Genomic DNA, 19,317 nt, shown 5'->3' on the forward strand with positions numbered 1-19,317 from the left:
CGTATTTTGTTTTACCCACCATCATGCCCCAGTTGAAAAAAAATGTGGCCTGGCTAACTAATGAATGAATATTTGCTGTAAAATTCTTATCAATGCTATAAGCATAACTACCATTTTTGGCTGCCAATTTTTATTTCATTCCTTTAAGTCACACACTGAATCCTTTTTTTGGCCTAACTTTTTTTTTCACACCTAAGGTGTTTTCAATTAGATAAATAAATACCATTATTACTAACCATCTTTGGAAAAAATAAATTACATGTGAACATTCACAACTGAAAGTATTATTTTTAACTTATGAGAAAACAAACTGCAACACTTACCTTCAACTACTTGATCGTAAACCCTTTCTTCAGCTGTAAATATAACATCAAAGTTGTCCATGCAAGACTGAAATCTTTCAGGATGTGATTTAATCCTCCTATTTCTGTCTAGCATGTGTAGTATTCCATTCTGTGTATATCTTATGAGTGGTTTAAGGAAATTTATGCAACCAAAGTAAAATAACAGTAATACTGTAAATAACATTTTAAGTGGTTTCTGTAACCAAACCCAATGACATAACATTGTTTTTTCTTTTACACTTTCTGAAGAAACTAATCAATTAATAGCTACATTAGCTTGCCTAATCAAGTATGATGACAAAATCTCCAAACAACAATAACTGATGTTCAAACTATAAATTGATTTAAACTATGTATGAAAAGATACTCAGCAAATTCCATTAGGAACATTTTATGCTTAAAGTTCATGAGGTAAAGAACGGGTAACAAAGCAGGAACTAAAATTACAATGTCTCTATTTCATAAATAAGATAGTGTTGCACATGTAGAGAATTATGAGGAAAATATATTTCAAGTTTATGGCTAATCCTTCTTATCACGGGCCAAATCACTGCAGTGTGTAGTGGCTGATTACAGTTGGACTTTCATTCATGATACTTTGTTATCATTCAATGAAGCACACATATCCAATAATTTACACACTCTTGTAGAATACTAAAAGAAAGGAATGTGAATGAAGAGAGAAGACTATTATTCACATATGCTCTGCACACTTACTACATAACATATCTGAATAAGAGAGTGAAGGATTAAAGAGCACACAAGTTTATCATGCACATGACTGGCCTTATGATTAATGTATCAACTCTGAAAGATCTTAATTCATCATTTCACATCTTGAGCACCTTTTTTTTCCCCAACTGCTATATCTCAGAGTACAATTGTGCAGAGTCTAAAATGAGCATTAGCATTAAATCCCAATTTATCCATTTCAAAAATGTTTATAAGATTGACAATGAAACTTTGAATATGGAACCAAGGAAATCAACCTTTGCAAAACATTTTCAAATATTAAAAGAACAAGTACAGTCTAAGCTAGGTATGATCTTAATGATGAATTCAAATGAATTCCACAGCACAGAATCACCCAACAACAACATAAATGTCAATAGCACCACTATTTACAAGTTTGGTCTAGAGGAAAAGTATGTTATCAATTAATCAGCAAGAAACTTGATGAAAAATCTAAAGAAAAACAAAACATAAAAGCATCCAGGGAAATGTATAAAGATATTTCTAGCAATCATAAAAGATGTCTGATCTGCATGAATACCATTCAAAGATGGATCCATAGCAGAAAGCAAACTCATTCACATCTAAGAAAGAAACTGCTTTGACAACTCACCAGTACTTCAGGAAAAATTTGATTCATCTATAGAATATATGTCTTCAAAGAAAAATATAAGCAATCCTATGTGTCTGAAGAAGAATGGGCACCAACAATCCCACATGGAATATCAAAGCCAAAGAGAAATTGTGAAACCAAGAAGCTTGAATCAAAGAAAGCCAAAACTACAGAAAATAACACTGAACAGACACTGCACTGGGGTAGGCAAATAAACCAATCCTAGGGAATTGTTTACATATCAAATTATCTGTCTTGATTATGATCTACTGATGTTTCTATATTTAATTCTTCATATACCAAACATCAAAGCATGGTTTAAGGACCAATGCATGACAAAAGAACCTGTCAACTTCTTCTGGACATTGCCAGCTCTTCTGATGCCAGTCAGTTGAAATAGCACCCAGTATTTTGGCTTCAAGCATATTGTAGGTCTTGTCTAGTGGATTCAATCTGATATTTATGGGGAGTGAGGTAGAGATTTGTGGAATACTTTGCTGTGACAAAAAATAGATACAGACCAATTTGTTAAAAATGAACGTATCCTCAAAAACACAGAACATTATTAAGCAAGGAAATTGTATTTGGGTAGGCTACATTGTGAGCTTCTAACTATAAATTCCTATGCCTAGAGATGTATTATAACAAAGCTTATGACAAAACATAATGTTGTCTATAAAATTTCACTGGTTTTTCAGATATTTGGATTCCACGCATTTTGCTGAAAGTTAACATTTTTCTACACTGAATGTGTATTTCCTATAAATAGTTACCTCCTCTCACATAATAGCCTTCCTTGATTTGTACTGCTCTCTCTATGTGTACACATTTTTGCTCATCACTACCCTTGAGGGTCCAACCTAACATGACATGTTTACATGTGGTATAGCTGCATTGTAGCATGTGACAATCTTCCACCAATAATAGTGTGATACACTCTCCTAGCACAGCCGACTCTCTCTATACTGTACAGCAGAATCATCACTTTGAGATTAGGCAAAAAGATGCACTGGAAGTGGGAAGGATGGGTGGGAAGTGTAAGAAGAGGTATCTATTGGAAATACATTTTCAGTGTAGAAAAATGTTAACTTCAAATACAGTTCCTTACCTCTGCTCATATAGTAGCTAGAATCCCACATTAAAAAGCTGGAGGGACCAATGCAAAAGTTATCTAGTTAAGCACTCTTTGGAGGTGTCCGAAGAGAACACATGGAGTGAGATACGCTAATGTACAAAGCCACACTCGTGGGAGACTGCACCCCCATCTGTACCAGGTATAATCTTCACCTATTGTAAAAATTACATAATGAAATCAGGCAGAAACTATGTCAGTTTAATCAGTAATAGGATGCAACAGACGGTGTAAAGTGGCTAAGGCACATCAGATGACGATCTGTGATTTCAACTCCAGTCTGAAACCAGGCATCATCTGGTATTTGTCTTCTAGTCCACAGTAAAAAGAGAGTTCCAACAGTCTTCACCTCAAGACCAGGAAGCAGAAGGGAAAAGCAACTTCAAGAAGATGAAGAAAATGTATGATAAAAGTAAGTGTAGTAGTTCACAGACCAGTTTGTACAAACTCTTCCAATCGATGATGGAAATGAAGAGCCAGAGAAAGAGAGTATAGGGTCGTATTTCGCGAGGAGATGTGAAAGAGTCTATGTGAATTTACATCCAATGAAGCACAGGCTAAATGGATGAGGCGTTGTAGCCGTCCCTTGAGAGTGATACGAGAAACATCTTGGGGCAATGAGGAATTCGAAAGAATAAATAGACGGGAGTATGAACAGTGAAAAGAAGCAGAATGGACCAAAGAACAATGAACCACATGGATGGGACAGAGAAAACAATTCAGAACAGAATGAAAATAATATTGAGGAATGAAAGAAAAAGTAAGGGAAGCAGCAATGGCATATACATCATATCTCCTATGGCCACAGACAAAAGTAAGAAGTAGGGCCTGAGTGAAAGAAGGTACAAGTAACAAGAGACTAAAGTGAGGAAGGATAAGAGTGCAGAGATCAGTTTTCAGGTCACAATCAGAAAGAACTGAAAGACAAGGAGGACAAAGGTGGCAAAACTAACAAAAAACATAGAAAAGACAGATGAGGAGAATACATCACAATAATAACAAAACCTGAAAGTATTAGGTAGGGCTACCCAGTAACCAGCCATGGTTGAAAGCAATAAGCCTCGTTTGAACAGCCAATGAAAACATTTGGAAGAATGGGGGATAGAAAGAAGGGAATGGAAGAAAACATTATGCAGAGACTAACTGTGGAATATGTGCCTTGTCATGGGCAGATAGGGAGGGAGGAAGAATGAACTGACTAAGAAAGAAGGAAGGCTACATATAAATAGTCTGGAACATATCCCTAGGGACCAGATGAAACCCAATTATGAAATCATAGTGACAACAGTGTTGGATGGGAGAGGGAGGTGTGAGGATGAAGAGGAGGAGATGACAGTAGAAAATGCAATAAATTAAACCATAGCAGAGCCAGCCAGTAAGGAGTTATCAGGAGAACTCAACATGGAGCATCTAGAATAAAGGAAATGTGAGGAAGAAGATGAGTAAGAGGAGAGGCATGGAGAAAAAAGTTGGACCAGTCCTGACGAATGTCCAGATGAAAGCACAGCAGCTTGAACACCAGAGAGACCACTCCAAAGATAGTATCTTGGCAGTCCTTGAGAGATGATCCACAATAAGACACCCAGAAGAACAACCTATTAGACATACTTGTATAAAATGGACCCGAAAAGAGGTCAATAGTGTGGAAACAGGGTGAGTGAGACACTCTCTTTTGGTGACTGATAAAAGAGACAACTGCAGAGTTAAATGTATGTATCATCAAAAGACATCTAAGAACCATCCTAAAAAAAATTCACACTTCGATGTACAACAAAAGTTTTAAAAAATATTATTTGATAAATTGTTTAGGCAGAGTATCCGTGATGAAAATTTGTTGAATGGATGGCATAAGTATAGAGAATGATGTTTTGAAAGTCTTTGCATTTTGTCTTCTAAGAGGTGGATTTGAAGGGGCAATATGTCGTGGTACCAAAGATCCAGATTCACATGAGAGTTAAGACATCCCCCATCTTGTCAATATAGCATCTGGAAAACAAAAGAAGATGATAACCTTATGGGAGTAGTTTTTACATGTCAACAGGTGAAGTCTTTGCATAAGGAAGGAGAATGGTTGACAAGAGATCCCAAGCAAGGATCCAGAGAATGTGCAGTCTATTATAGATGTCACAAATTAGCATGACCCACGGGAATACCATATTCCACGGAAGCCCAAGTCCCCAAAAGAGAAAGAACCTCCCATATAGTGAGGGAAGGAGAAGATATGATATGGAAAACCAATCCCTCCATGTCCCCCAAAAGAAGAGAATAAGGCTGAGCCCTGCAGACATACAAACAATAAAACACCCACATGAATGACAAACAATGGGTGCGAGATGTGACTTCACCAAGATAAACCAACCAATCCAGACATGCCATCTCCCAAAGGAGGTAAAGAGTGTGGCTGTAGGAGGCTTGTTGAGACAGTGCCAAACAAGAAAAGAAGCATTAACATGTCCACCTTGATCATTCCAAGACCCGGGGGAAGGACCATCTTAGGGTGAGAAATTGCCCATGGGAAAGCAAGGAAAGACAAAAACCAATTGAGACATGAAAGGTGTAAGACTTGAAACCTATCTAAAGATATCCTGGGAACCACAAAAAGGTCAGAAGAAAAACCTGGGTTGCCAAGGCCCAATGTCAACAAGAAACAAGATCCCTTGGAGGATGTAAATAAATGGGAACAGGAGACATTGTAGGAGGAGAGGGAAAAACGAAGGTTAAGGTTGTCTGACATAAATCCCAGTACTCGACACTTGGCAGCAACTGGAGGGCAAAGGTCCAGAAACTCAATGAAACAGGCCCTACTGACCATGATCCTATAGGACAGTCACTGCCAAGATTAACAATGCCAAAGTCTATAAGCAGTGGAAGAACAAATGGGAAGTGGTGACAGAGAGAAAAGAGAAAGCAGGGGGACAAAAAATAGAGATAGGCAAAGAAGGAGACAGATGCTGATGCTTTACAATTAATTTGAATAGAAAGCTCTGAATGTGTATGCAGTGGAATACAGTGTTGTGAAGCTCAAAAATATGTGCAAGAACTCACCATCAGTGCTGATACTTAAGTGTATTTCTCAGCAAGAGAAAGAACTTGTACCCAACAATCTTGCAGCTTCTGTGGAGAAAGTGCATAAGTTGCTCTATATTTTATTTTCCATGCTCATTTGTATTTTTAAAATGACAACTCTAAAATGATTCACCAGAATAGGGTTTCTAAAAGAGGATAATGGTTTCACTGATTACAATCTGATCATCTCAGTAATTTAACACGAAAAAGTGGATAATTTATGTTAAATAGTCTTTAATTGATGGATTCCAAGAAAGAAAAAGTCTTGTTAGAATCTAATCATTTAATTCTTTTTCCATTTTATCTAGTTGTGTTGGGTAAAACATAGATATATTTTTAGGTACTCTATATTTGCATACACTTTAGGCAGTGGAACTCTTTTGTTTACTGCTACTTTTTGAATGAAGGCTACAGCATGTGGTACAGGTTTGATGGGTTTGGTTTGCATTGTTTTGAATTTTGCACAAAGCTACATGAGTATAAAAATTGAAAGGTTATATTTGGTAATATTGATTATTAATCTTTATCCTAGATGGATGGAAAAGAAATGTTAAATAAAGTGTTTGCTGTTTTATTTCACTCACTTTCACGTTCTTAATCACTGGAAAGGCCTGTGTTCTTTGGATATTACTGAATATTATTGCTGAATTTATTCTTCATTTTCAAAATATATTTCAAAAAGTTCCTTAAGTGGGCTACTCCAACTATTACCACAGTATTACTGACGACAAAAATAATAATAAGACATTTCCCACATTACAGATATTTAAAAATGTTATTATAGTTTACACGCATTTCTTGCTCTTTTGCAAAACATAAGATGGAGAGATGTCTCTTTTTATCTCTCTGTAAAGGACAGAGAAAAGTTTTTCAAAACTTGAAATCACATTTGGAGTTAAAGAAGCTGGTCATTCTTTTAGTGGAAAAGACTGAGATACAACTTTATTATATTTTTTGGATTAAAGTTTTACACATTCATAAACAAAGGAAAAAAACAGATTGAAGTTCGAGGATTTATTTACTCATTGTTTTACTTTGGAATAAAATTACTTTGACTCCCAGTTAAATATTACAGCTCTTAAGGTACCACTACATCTTTTTGACAGTTAATCTTATTAACTACTATGCTTAGAAAAATTTATAAGAACTGGGACAAAATATATTTTCAATTTTGATTCAAGGCAATCAAAGAGTCTACTTTCATTATTATTGTGTTTTTCCATTATTGCAAGTTAAGTCCATACAACAGATAGTTCTTTCATTGCAGGTTACTAATAAATTAGTATAAAACCACTTTTAAAAAGTAATGACGATATGATAGAAATACATGCACAAAGTTTGTGATCTTTCTTTACCTAAAAAAGAAAAAAATAATAACATTGATTTCTCAAAAATCTGAAATTACTTGTTTATTATCATTGTAATCATTTATCACCAAAAAACACTGACCCTACCCATAAAGAACGTGAAATTATGTAGCAAACTGTCCAAGATTTCTGCAAGACAACAACGTTGCACTATGGGATTTGGGGGACTGGCATCACACAGATTCAAACATGGTTTACCAGCCTCAACATCCAGAGCTCTACTATAGGATCAACCTGTACTCATATGAAAAGGAACTAGATCTATTATCTGGTATTCCAAAGTAAAAAAACAAACTTGTTTCTAGTTGAGCCTCCCATGTTCAGTCAAAGGTACAATGAGTGTTCTTCAGCCAAAATTTCTCATACAAAATACAATATATGAATATTTTATTGCTTATCTGTATTTACTGAAAAAATCAAAAATTAATAGTAATAATATATTTAATACTTCTAACAAAGGCAGCATCTGAGAACCTGAGGATAATATTCCCATTTCCCATGCTTGAGAAAGGCATGCCTGAAACTGAAACCTGGGAACTGTTATCTCATGCAAACAGAGATAAAGTTTCTCAATTACAAAGTTTGTTGTATCTTAATGAACCTGGTTAAAATAGCTGTTGTATGAGACTGGCCTAGACTAATGACAAAAGAGGTGGCAGCTAATTTTTTTTATGATAGCAGCACATTTATCTGCTCTAAAAAAGTGGAAGTGCACTTTAATAGGAGTGAAGAGTGAGACCAAGTATTCCAGTCCCTAAAGCTTGTTTCAGTGGATGCTTATCCTCAGCAGGGTTTCTTCTGGACACTGACTTCAGTAACAAAGGAGTCAGAGCAGTACTGTCACAGATGCATGGACAGAGTGGAAAATTTATACACCCAAATGCACCACCATGAAGAAATATCTACTTGCACTGTTTGTCCTCGAGAAGCACTTCTGCCACAACTAGTATGAGAGAAGGTTCACCATTTGAGTGGAGGGAATAATTGAACATTGCATATTTGGAGGAGTGTAGTATGGACACATGAAACTTGTGATACTTTTATAGCCAGTTATGAGTAGAAGAAGGTATGCTATACTGATACTATCAACTTGAAAAGCAAGGTGCTCCAGCAGTTCTGCAGCTAGTGGTCATCAGAACTTTACAGCAAGGTATACTCCAAATGTTATATAATACTAGAACCAGAGGGCATTAAGAGGTGGCATGTACTTGTGCTGGCATCCAAGAGCATCCAGGATGTGTGACACTGGTATGTAATCTGCAGTGTGTACTGCCCAAACAAAGAACCAGCAGAAACAGGGTAAACTCCAACAGAATTGTTGATCCTCCTATACAGAAAATAATCCTGGGCATTGGATGTTCACTCCCAGAGGCAACTATTACATCCTTATAGTTGTAGATTACTTCAATAAGTTGGTTGATGCCTATTCTTTGTGGAAGTGTTAGCAGAGAAATAGAAGACAATACAACAAAGAAAATACACAGATTATGGGACCAATTTTAACAGCCAACTGTTCAAATTATGCAAGGTTTTAGGTATGGTGAAGACTCATACTTCAGCATTATCACCCCTAATCTGAGGGTCTAGCAAAGAAGGCAGGAAAGACTACGAAGCAGATGCTTGCAAAGTTTATTGAACCCAATGGAACCAACTCGGATGAACACTTTCCATATGTGATAACAGTGCACAGAGCAAAAGAACAGAGATTAACATGCCATCTGCAGGATTTGCTCATGTCCATATCGGAGGTATCACAGATCTTCATGAGTATATAGAGTGGTTAGTCATTAATGGCTGCTGAACAAGGTTAAATGACAACAAGTCTGAAAGGCAGAACAAAAGGTACGATCAAATGATGACGGGATGAACATTACAATTTGGTGACTGGGTATGGTTGTGGTATGTGCAAGCAGCGTGGAAGCAACTTGAATCTGGATGGACTGGCTTATACCTAGTACTCAAATGAGTGGGTCTCTTAACATATGAAATACAGGTGTTTATGCATGAAAACGTGCATGGAGTATGTTGATAAGCTGCATTCATATGTAACAGATAAGCCTTTGATATACTGGCTATACCAGGAATCTAGAGAGGAAAGAAACAAGTCTGACGAAAGAAAGGATTAAGCCTTGAATTATCATGACCTATCTCATAGTGAGGAAGACACAGCAGACACTTACTTGGCAGTCTTTAAGAGCCAGCAGAAATGGAGGTTATCGCCAGTTCCAATTTGCTGTCAAAATGCTGATATCAGCCTCCCAATTGATACAGACGAGACTCAGTGCAGGATAGCTAGTACAATCATTGGGTCATGCATTTAATGACTGAAAGAAACTGGCATTCCTTGGTCTCTAAGCTATCATGTAGAAAGGTTCAACAGAAGTGTGGATTACATCTGTTGACCACTACTCGATTTCCTACAGCTAGAACAATCAAGTAGTTACATGACTTATGGTTGAAAGGGCATTGCAGTTACTTTCTGAGTCATAAATTGGATTTCATGTGATGGAGTATGATCTGAAGTTTCAAGAAGGTAGCAGAGTGGCAAGGTCTTGGCAGAATGCATCACCCAATGCCTGCTAGATTTCACACTGGATGTTTGTGGGATATGTGCTGGATCTGATAAACAAGAGATGTTAGTCTTCTATCAGGATGTAGGAGCATAAATTTTAATCTTGGTTAAAAGCTTTTGCTCAGAAACTCTTGAATTAAAAAAATGTTTTTACCCATGTTTATTTATTTTGTGAAGTCAGAAATAAAAACAAGTTGAGTTTGATGGCTAGTAGATGGCACAACCATCACAAGAAGCATAGCTTCCATAGGTAAAACATATGTTACTGAAGTTTGGCAAGCTGTGAAAAGTACAAAAGTACTTAAAGTGTAATGGTGGCTTACATATAAATCCATAGATATATGTAAACTAATACAAATACGTCAGAAACACTATACTAAGTCCTTCATCAATGTTTGAAAGGAATCAAAATGAATAAGGCAACTACACATAGAAAATGGCAATAAAATATAATAAAGCGAGCTGAAGAAAGAAAGAAATCATGGATAGAATTAGAAAGAGAACTCAATTCTGAACTTGGGAATTTATAAATTATTGATGAGAAAGTGTTTCAATGAAAATAATGATTCATACTAGAACGAAAAGAAGAAACAATTTAACTGGTGTGTCGAGTTCACAGTTTCATTGTAGTTTTGGCACAATTTTATCTGGTTTTCCTATAAAGTATAGAGTAGTGATATTTTTTATTTAGATTACAATATCTGTGAGCTATTGAAGTTGTCGTTATTACATGATATTCAAAAACAATGGCTAAGATATCATGAAAAATATATACATTTGTATGTCCAGCATTTCACTTAATCATAAAAGAAATATCCTCAATCAGGTAGACTGAAATATTCTTAATAAGCATACAGTTCCACCTAATGATTTCTTGATGTTGTTCCATTATAAAATACAGTTTTGAGGCATGAAAATGCTTGCTGTAAATGTAACAGGGCAGGCAGAAGTTGCTGACATGGTGAAGCCTTGTAATATGCCATAACTATTATACAGTTTATAAATGGAAGAGAGCCTCTGAGAGAAGACAATGGAACTGCTGGCAAAGGCTAGTGGTCAAATGTGAGGTACTGTACCTGATTCGAATCAACTCAACAGTGTAGTGCCCATCCACAATCCCTTCTACTGGACCTGGGTGCTGTTTGCATGACAACCAGAGAGTAGGTCAGGGAAGTGGCAATGTTGGGGAGTATGGCCAGAAGTAGCTGGTACATTGGAAACCTGAGTAAGCCAGTAAATCAGGAAGTCCTTTGATTCCCCAGACACATTTTACAGGTGAGGATGGGCTTGAATACACATTAAGCCTATAGACATGTTGTTTGACCAATACTTCCTTCAAGGTTATAACTGGACATTATGAACCCCTTTAATCCTACATACTTAGCTGGAATTCTGATCAATTAAAACTCAGTTAACCTTATATTTGAACCCTAGCTTTTGAGTATTTACAATGAAGTTCTGGTGTTGGCAGTCTATCTTTTTCAGAATTAGAACCATGTCATCCTGACCTTCTATCTTCTGGAAGATGCCAGGCACTTCCTCCCAAGTAAGAAGGCTAATGGAACTACTAAAGCTGGAGCCATGGAGCTCAACATGATATGCACCACACCTATAACCATGGCAGAAGGGCACATTGGTAATCAGATAGGTTCTAGAATCATCAACAACTACACCATAGTCTTCAACAGTAGAGAACTGATGGACTATGAAGACCACCAATCCAGTGGAGAAGACACAGTCTGCAGTTAAGATAACAACCACAGTGGAGGAAATCAGTCTCCCAACTGCTCACCAGACTTTATTGGAGGCAACAATGATGGCACAGGTGAAAGAAAAGAAAATGGCCAAGGAAAACAAGAGTCCACTGGCATATCCAACTGGATAATGCATTACCAGCACTCAGAGAAGTCACCAGATGTGCTCATGCCTCCAAAGAGAGTACCATACTCCCAAACCTCAAAAACCTTCCCTGACCTAGGTGTATTTTGAGGAGTGTCAAAGCTGCAAGAAGACCAAGGATAATAGGATTCATGGTCAGTGTGAGCAAGAGGCCATGACATCAGTAGTCAGTGAAGGAACATCCACATCAAAAAGGTTAAGCAACAAACACCAGGCATCTTGGATGAAGATATGCCATCATTGTGAGTGAGAAGCCTTCTGCCAAGAAATAATGAGGCCCTTTCCCAAGATGTACCAGAGTAGAGCTGCTGGAGAAGTCACCAAAGGTGTTTGATCACTGTCTGATGCTAGAACCAATCCCAGTGTTGAAAAGCCACCATCAGATGGCCTCAGAATGGACTTAAGCATGTGCCTATATAATAATAGAAGAGGACTGACTGAGATGGAGGACAACCCTCCAACATGCTGTATGGAGGAGGTGTGGCACCTGCAGGCCAGTATGGCTAACACTGAAAGAGTCCTGAAGAAGACTCAGGACAATCTCAAAAAAGCAGAAGCAGCCAGCTACAAAACAAAAGTGGCCCTGGATAGGCTGCCAGCAGGGTTATGGCGAGTGTAAGTGATGCTTCAGTACTCTCAGTGAGAACCCAAAGTCAATGTACATATTTTTTGTTCTTCGTTTACCATTTAGTTTTGTTTCATTTGAAATGAAGTTTCCTTCCTTTATCATGTATTCAGTTCATTAGTTTGAGTTCATTCATGATTTTCATTAAAAGTTTAGTTAATTTCATTTTATTTACTTTGTTAGACTGTCCACTACTAAGGTGAACAGATTAACAGTGTATTTTATTTTTTGATTTTATTCGTTTTATATTTGTTTTAATGCCAGTATGTACCCATATCATTACTATGTGTGTAATACTTAATTTTTGTAACATTCTTATTTTTGTATCATTGTTAAAAGGGTATGTATGGCATGTAATTCAGTGCTTTGGCTCAATGTTAAAAAGTGTTTCATATGTTTTCAACTAAAGAAGTTTTGTTTGTAATAAACATGATTTAGTGTTAAAGATATTGATATTGTAGTTATTGTATTTCTTAATTAAAGGGTTTTGTGATGTTTTAGTCTTGTGTACATGCTACAGGAATAAGGCTAACTTAATACACTTTGGAATCACACTGAGAGTTTAAAATCAATTAGATTTAAAGTTAATTTTAATTGTCAGTCTGAGGACAAGTCCAAGAACTTAGATGGGAAGGTTTTGGTATACAGGAATACCATATTCTCCTACCACATAATTTTTTTCTAAACTGTTGAATAGACATGCACTGTCATGATAGCAACAAGTGGTTCATGATATCTAACATTATGTTATTCTTGGGGCCTTCACTCTTTGTTCTTTTGTTAAATGATGTCTTCTGCCCACAGGGATATGTCAGTCTGTATTTTAGACCCAAGTTAAATTTGTTAGTACATGAATATCCTTTGCTGGGTGAACTTTTGACATTAGTTAGATAGGATAAATGACCAATTCTGTGAGAAACAAAGGTCATGAGAAGATGGACAAAGAAAGCAAGGTGATGTTCACTTTCTTTCTTTATTTCTCTCACCCACTTCCACCTGTCTTCATGTTCAGGACTGCAATATTCTGACTTAAGAGTAAGAAGATTACAATGCTGAACATGCATATTTAGTTTTCTCTCTTTTTTTTTGTCTGAATAAAGATTCTGGTTGTTTACTTAAAATGTGTCCAGCCTACTTTTTTACCAACCAAAAGGAACACTCAATTAAAGTATCTCAAACACAAGAAAAATCATAATTTTTTTCTGGACAAATTTTGCAGTTATTGTGGAAACTATCTAATATCTGTAAGGAAATCAGTTTTTAATTGAAAATCCCACATTACTTCCTTGTAACCACAATTACATACAAACATCATAAAAAAAATACTTTCCTTAGATCCAATAATGACCAAATCCTGTCTCAGTATAAGACAGGATACCCCACTTAAAGCTTACTTTCAGAAAAAAAAAAAGGGGGATTTAGAAAATTTGTTCAAGCATGGCATTAACAAAAATTAAACTTATTTGGTGCTTGCTAAAACAGTATAGTATTTTCAGTGGAAGATTTTGAATTTCAAAACAAATGGGTAATGACTTAAGCATTCATATGTATTTACTAAACAAACATATATTATTTCCTTAAAGGATACAAACTCTTATCTTTGGATAACAAATCTTGGTACATTTGTTCATAAGAAATACCAAAGTCGTACACATTAGGTTTATCTGGAGATGGTCCAGGTAGTTTTACTTGGTTTCCAGACCCAAATGATCTGACTTTAAAACCTTTCTTACTGAAAAAAAAAAAGAAAAAAATTTTGTTTTTAATAAAACTAGTCATTCAACAAGACCTACCTGGCTGCTATAATATTCCTGCAATGGTCTCAAAAACTGAGCTTTAAGCATAACTTTCAATTATCATATATTTTAACTACAGTATTTATCAAAGAATAGCATAAACACAACTTTAAATTTTACTTTTAAACAGAAGAAAATTTTAACTGAAAACCAAGATAATGTTGTTTTTCCAGTTGAGAAATGAAATTGAAATAATTCAAGAAAGTTACAACAGTTTAATGATTGCAGTTTAAGACTCATAATGTAGGTAAATTAATATGTAGAATTATAAACAGACTTTTCTCAATGTAAAACACTTTTATTGTGAGCTTTCGGCCCTCTTCATTGGGCAACAAGCCGGCTCTGGTAAGAGGCCTGAAAGCTCGCAATAAAATAATTTTAACATAGAGAAAAATCTGTTAATAATTCTACAGTCTAATGATCTTAATTATGGCTGTGTACTTGATGAAAAATAAACTGGCTAGTCAACTAATGGTCAAATATTTCCAAGTACTGTCAAATTAATAGTATTCGAGTGAACAGTAAAAATTCATTTTTTATCTTTTACTATAAATATTGTAACATTTCTGAATGTTTATCCCTCTTTTAAAACTATATTCAAATCTAGGGATGCATGTGTACCCGCCTGGGTATTGGGCTACCTGGTAATACTCGTATCCAGCCGAGTGTCGAAGTTAAAAACAACTGAATCCGGGTAATTGAAAATGGCATCTAAGCCTTAATCTTTGTGGCAACTAACACGCTGAAAGTTAGGGATTTGGAGAACAATAGTTGGTGGGGGTTTTAAGAACAATAGGGGTTAGGGTTTGAGAAGTTGGGGCTAGGCATTGAAAGCAGAAAGTAAAACTTAAATTTTCTGTTGGTGATTATTCAGTTAAATGTAATAAATGTCAATTTTGTTTTTTGTTTCAATTTTTATGTATGTATGTATGTACGTATGTTGTTATTGGTTTTTTTTGGGGGAGGGAGCTAGGGGATAACCAGGTTGACATCCAAACCCAGCCAAAGCTTAGTGACCTTGTACCTGGACCCAGTATTCGGCCAAATTTTACTACCTGTGCATCCCTATTCAAATCTAAATCATTATTTATAACTTATAACAAAAGCAATATTTTCCTTTTTACTTCTTACCAGAACACCTACAGGTGAGATACAGAAGATGGAATTTTTTTTTATTATTTATTGATGAATGTGAACCTACTTGTTTTTTGCTTACATTAAAACTTCAAGTTCAATACAGGAGTTGCTGATAAATTTACAATTAAGAAATTTCCTGCAAGAAGTTAACACCTTGGCCAGTAATAAGCTAGTCAAATCGGATACTTAAGGATGTGTTCCTTCCTTGCAAATTAACATTTTTCTTATTTGAAAAGGTATTTCAGATAACTATTTACCTCTCCACAGAATTAAGAGCTATTACCTATCACCACTGCCAACACTATTTTTCAAATGTGCCAAGCCTTGAATAAAACTTCCACCCTGACATATATTATCATGTCCTGCACTAGCCTATGATGCAACCAGCACTAGACTAAACACTCCAGCAATATGAGGGTGACACACCCAACATGCTAGTAGTTCAACCAAGTATACTGTATTACTACAAGCACATTCTTGATGAGGCAACAGTAACATACTGGAAATGAGGGGGTATAACAGGTGGTTCAGTGGAGAGGTGAGTATTTATATGAAATACATTTTCAGGTAAGGAAAATGATAAATTCACAAACTTTATTCACCTTTGCACAGAACTGAAAGTTAAAATCTCACATAGATAAGATAGTGGAGAAACAAGCTCCTTTCTGAAATTATAAGAGTCAGAAAGGGATAACTCCTAGAGTACATCCACTAGGGGAGGGGAACTTAGTGGGGCATACTTGGTGGTAGATCGCATCCTTCTCATACAGGATAAGATGGTGGAGGGACCAGCATAGATAAAGTGAAAAGATGAGCTCCTTTCTAAAAGTATAGTGTCAGAAAGAGAAAACTCATCCAGTTAAGGGGGGGGGGGGGGGCTACTGGGGCATATATGGTGGTAGACTGCATCTTTTTTTATACAAGGAATACTTTTCATCTAATAAAGGCAGGAAAGCAAAAGGTACTTTGTACAGGACAAAGTAAAAGACACGGGTAGGAACAATTGTACAGAAGATAAAGAGAAGGGAAGGTGATTACAGAAGACAACTGTTCACCCTCCTAGGTAGCTGAAGTCCTGAAGAGGAAAGAACAGTGGTAATATGATTGATCTGTCCCTGGGACAATGTGTGTAGGAGGCATCCAAAGCAAAATATCAGAGTGACATCTCCCACAAATGAGAAGTAGAAAAAAAATACATCTTTAGGGAAAGATGGCCAAATGTTCAACTAAGAGACATATGGGAGCTCTGAGAAGTAAACTGAGGTTCTAGTCCAGAAGAGGGGAATGACTGATGAGAAAGAACTGGAAAATGTCCATATGAACTACAGAAACAAAAAAGGAAAAATGGCCAGGGAAAAGATGGAAAGTCATTGATGAACATACAAAAAAGAGACCGGACCAAGAGGATTCAGAATATTCACAGCCAGAAATGCAGTCTTAGACTAGTGACCAGAAAAGTAGAAACATGGTGATGAAAGGACTGGCAACTTAGTCTATGAGAGTACTTTCAAATTGGGAACAAAAGCACTGAAATAACAGATGATATAGTGACTGCACTGTGGTAATGATATGGTCTAGTTGAAACAATCAATCCACCATCAAGTTTTAAGTTTGTGGGACTTGACAGGACAAAAATTGAAATTTGGTAGTTATGGGCCTGAAAAGTTAGTGTGGTTGTCTAAACAGCTCATAACAAGATGACCAGATAGAAGAAAATGTCAAGTTCATTGAGCAGCTAACATCTTGTGGATATTGAGATAAAAAGATTGCTCCTCTGGGGACCAGACTATGGAAAGGATGCAGGTATCCAGAACTGCACTCCACCTGGACAGTTTGACTGAAAGTTCCAAAATTCTGGCTCCATAATAGTAGATCTAAACTTTGATTGCTTTACACTGTATTTTGTATTTACCTACTATTATTATTATCTAGGAACCCTCTTCTGAACCCTTTCAAACAATTCAATATCCTTCCTACGATAAGGAAGTCAAGACTAAATTCATTACTCCAAATTTGGCCTAACCAATGACCTATATAATGACTAACATTTTTAGACTTTTACTCAATATTTCTGTAGAAAGAACCTAAAATCCTATATACTCTGCCACTAGCAACAGCACACTGCTTGTATGGTTTAAGAGACTGATCAACCAGAACACCAAGATTTAAATCTTACATAACAATGTTAAGGTTATTCCAACCAAAATTTATTTGCCCAACTGATCAAATAATCAATCATTTTGTACAGCAGTAGAATCCTTCTCACAGCCAGCAACACCTAAGAACTTAATATCATCAACATTAATAATTTACTGACCATTCCTTCACCTACGATATTGATGTCACTCAAAAAGAGCAAAGGCCCTAACAGCACTGAGGTACCTCCACTTGCGACATTATTTCAGTTTGACTGAACTCCATTTATAAAAATCCTTTGCTTTCTTCCATCAAACCACTTTTCTATCCAATGTGCCAACCCATCCTCCACACCTACAGATATCTTATTTTTAACAAGCCTTTTGTGTGAAACCTTGTCAAATGCTTTCTGAAAATCCAGATACAAATCTACACCTTAACTCTCATCTACATAAGCAGTAACTTCTTCAATAAATGCCAAAAGATCAGTAAAGCAAAATTTTCCCCTTGTGAAACCATGCTAACTATTCAACTTTGTTAAATGGCTTTGCAAAGCATATTTTATCAGACTTTCCTAAACTTTCCCAAATAAATTAGTAAGACAATTTTGTAACCTCCCTTGAAAAGAGAAGTAACATTATACAACTTCCAATCTTCTGGTACCTGCCAACTATTCAAGAATAAGCAAAAAAAATAGTAGCAAGTGGCTCACATACCTAAACCTTAACTTCCTTCAAAATCCTTGGAAAAATATTAACTGGTCCATGAACTTTATCATTCTTTAAACTTCACAATATTTCCTTAACAAGCTCAGAATTTATGTGATCACCTTGTTTGAACTTGTCTCCATGTAGCAATTGTACAGGATTAGGAATACTGGTTAAATATTTGTTAGTAAAAATTTTTTTTAAATTTGAATTTAATAACCAAGTCGTCTCAATCATTATAAATTAGCCTTCTTTTATCATCCCTCAAATGTCCTAATCCCATCTTAATATTTTTTCACCCTTAAAGTATTAAAGGAAATACTAGCAATTTTTCCATTTTCAGATAACCTTTCTTTATATGCTCTTTTCCATTTCCTAATAACCTGTTCAACCCTTTCGAGATGGGTCACAGGTGAAAGGCCATGTTATCTCGTTTGTTGACTGGCATTCAAAATTTTATTGAACTACTATTTCATGAATTTATGTCAATTCGTTTGGTATCAAACTAGATTATAATTCAAATTTTAGAACTATATATTACTCGGTCTGTTAATCTAAAAGTAAATATTAAAAAACACAGATAAACATTGATTTTTGTGTGTCACATGGTTTGTTTAATGCAGCACTGGTTCAAAGTAGATGTTTGTGAAGTCAAAATACTAAGTCTACAGTTTCATAGGAATTAGAAACTCAAATTACTGATATTACAAGGTCTTATCTTTTACATTTGCTAAAATATTGTTCACATAATAAATCAAACACAGTGGCACCCCGCTCACCTCTTTACATTTTTGGAAATGCTCCCTTATATACACTTATTTCTATGTATGACTGAATAACCAATCAGAAGCTCAGAATGTCCCCCGGAGTGGTTTTCTCAGCCTTTCTAACATACCTAGCGGCATTTCTTTCTTTTGAATCAAGATTTCAATGAAATAGGTTGTGTCTTTAGTGTGCTCAATATTTTATATTTTTTTAGACCCAAATACAGCTCAGTTACTAAGCTTGATAAATTATAGTACAATTCTATGGTATTGATGTAGTAATTTATGATTTTTTAGTTATTCAAAAGTATACATAAAACTTAAAAAAATTTTTTTTTTCATATCAGCCACGTGCAAAATTTTTAAAGGCTTAGCAACCTATGTCAAGCAGCAACCAAGTACAAAGAATGTAACTAGAAGAGATAAT

General features: G+C 35.8%; 1 protein-coding gene across 2 annotated transcripts in view; it reads right to left on the bottom strand.

Annotated features, from left to right (window-relative positions):
• LOC106469882 (RNA polymerase II subunit A C-terminal domain phosphatase SSU72-like) overlaps window positions 1-19,317 on the bottom strand; it is a 45,391-nt gene that overhangs the window by 8,350 nt on the left and 17,724 nt on the right. For both annotated transcript variants that reach the window (XM_013930401.2, XM_013930402.2), the window contains exons 3-4: window positions 13,939-14,082; window positions 324-463 (exon numbers count right to left, since the gene is read on the bottom strand). In XM_013930401.2, coding sequence (XP_013785855.1) covers window positions 324-463; window positions 13,939-14,082 — 284 coding nt within the window. The remainder of the gene's footprint in view (window positions 1-323; window positions 464-13,938; window positions 14,083-19,317) is intronic.

This window comes from Limulus polyphemus, unplaced genomic scaffold (assembly GCF_000517525.1).
Source record: "Limulus polyphemus unplaced genomic scaffold, Limulus_polyphemus-2.1.2 Scaffold3703, whole genome shotgun sequence".
NCBI classification, from domain to species: domain Eukaryota; kingdom Metazoa; phylum Arthropoda; class Merostomata; order Xiphosura; family Limulidae; genus Limulus; species Limulus polyphemus.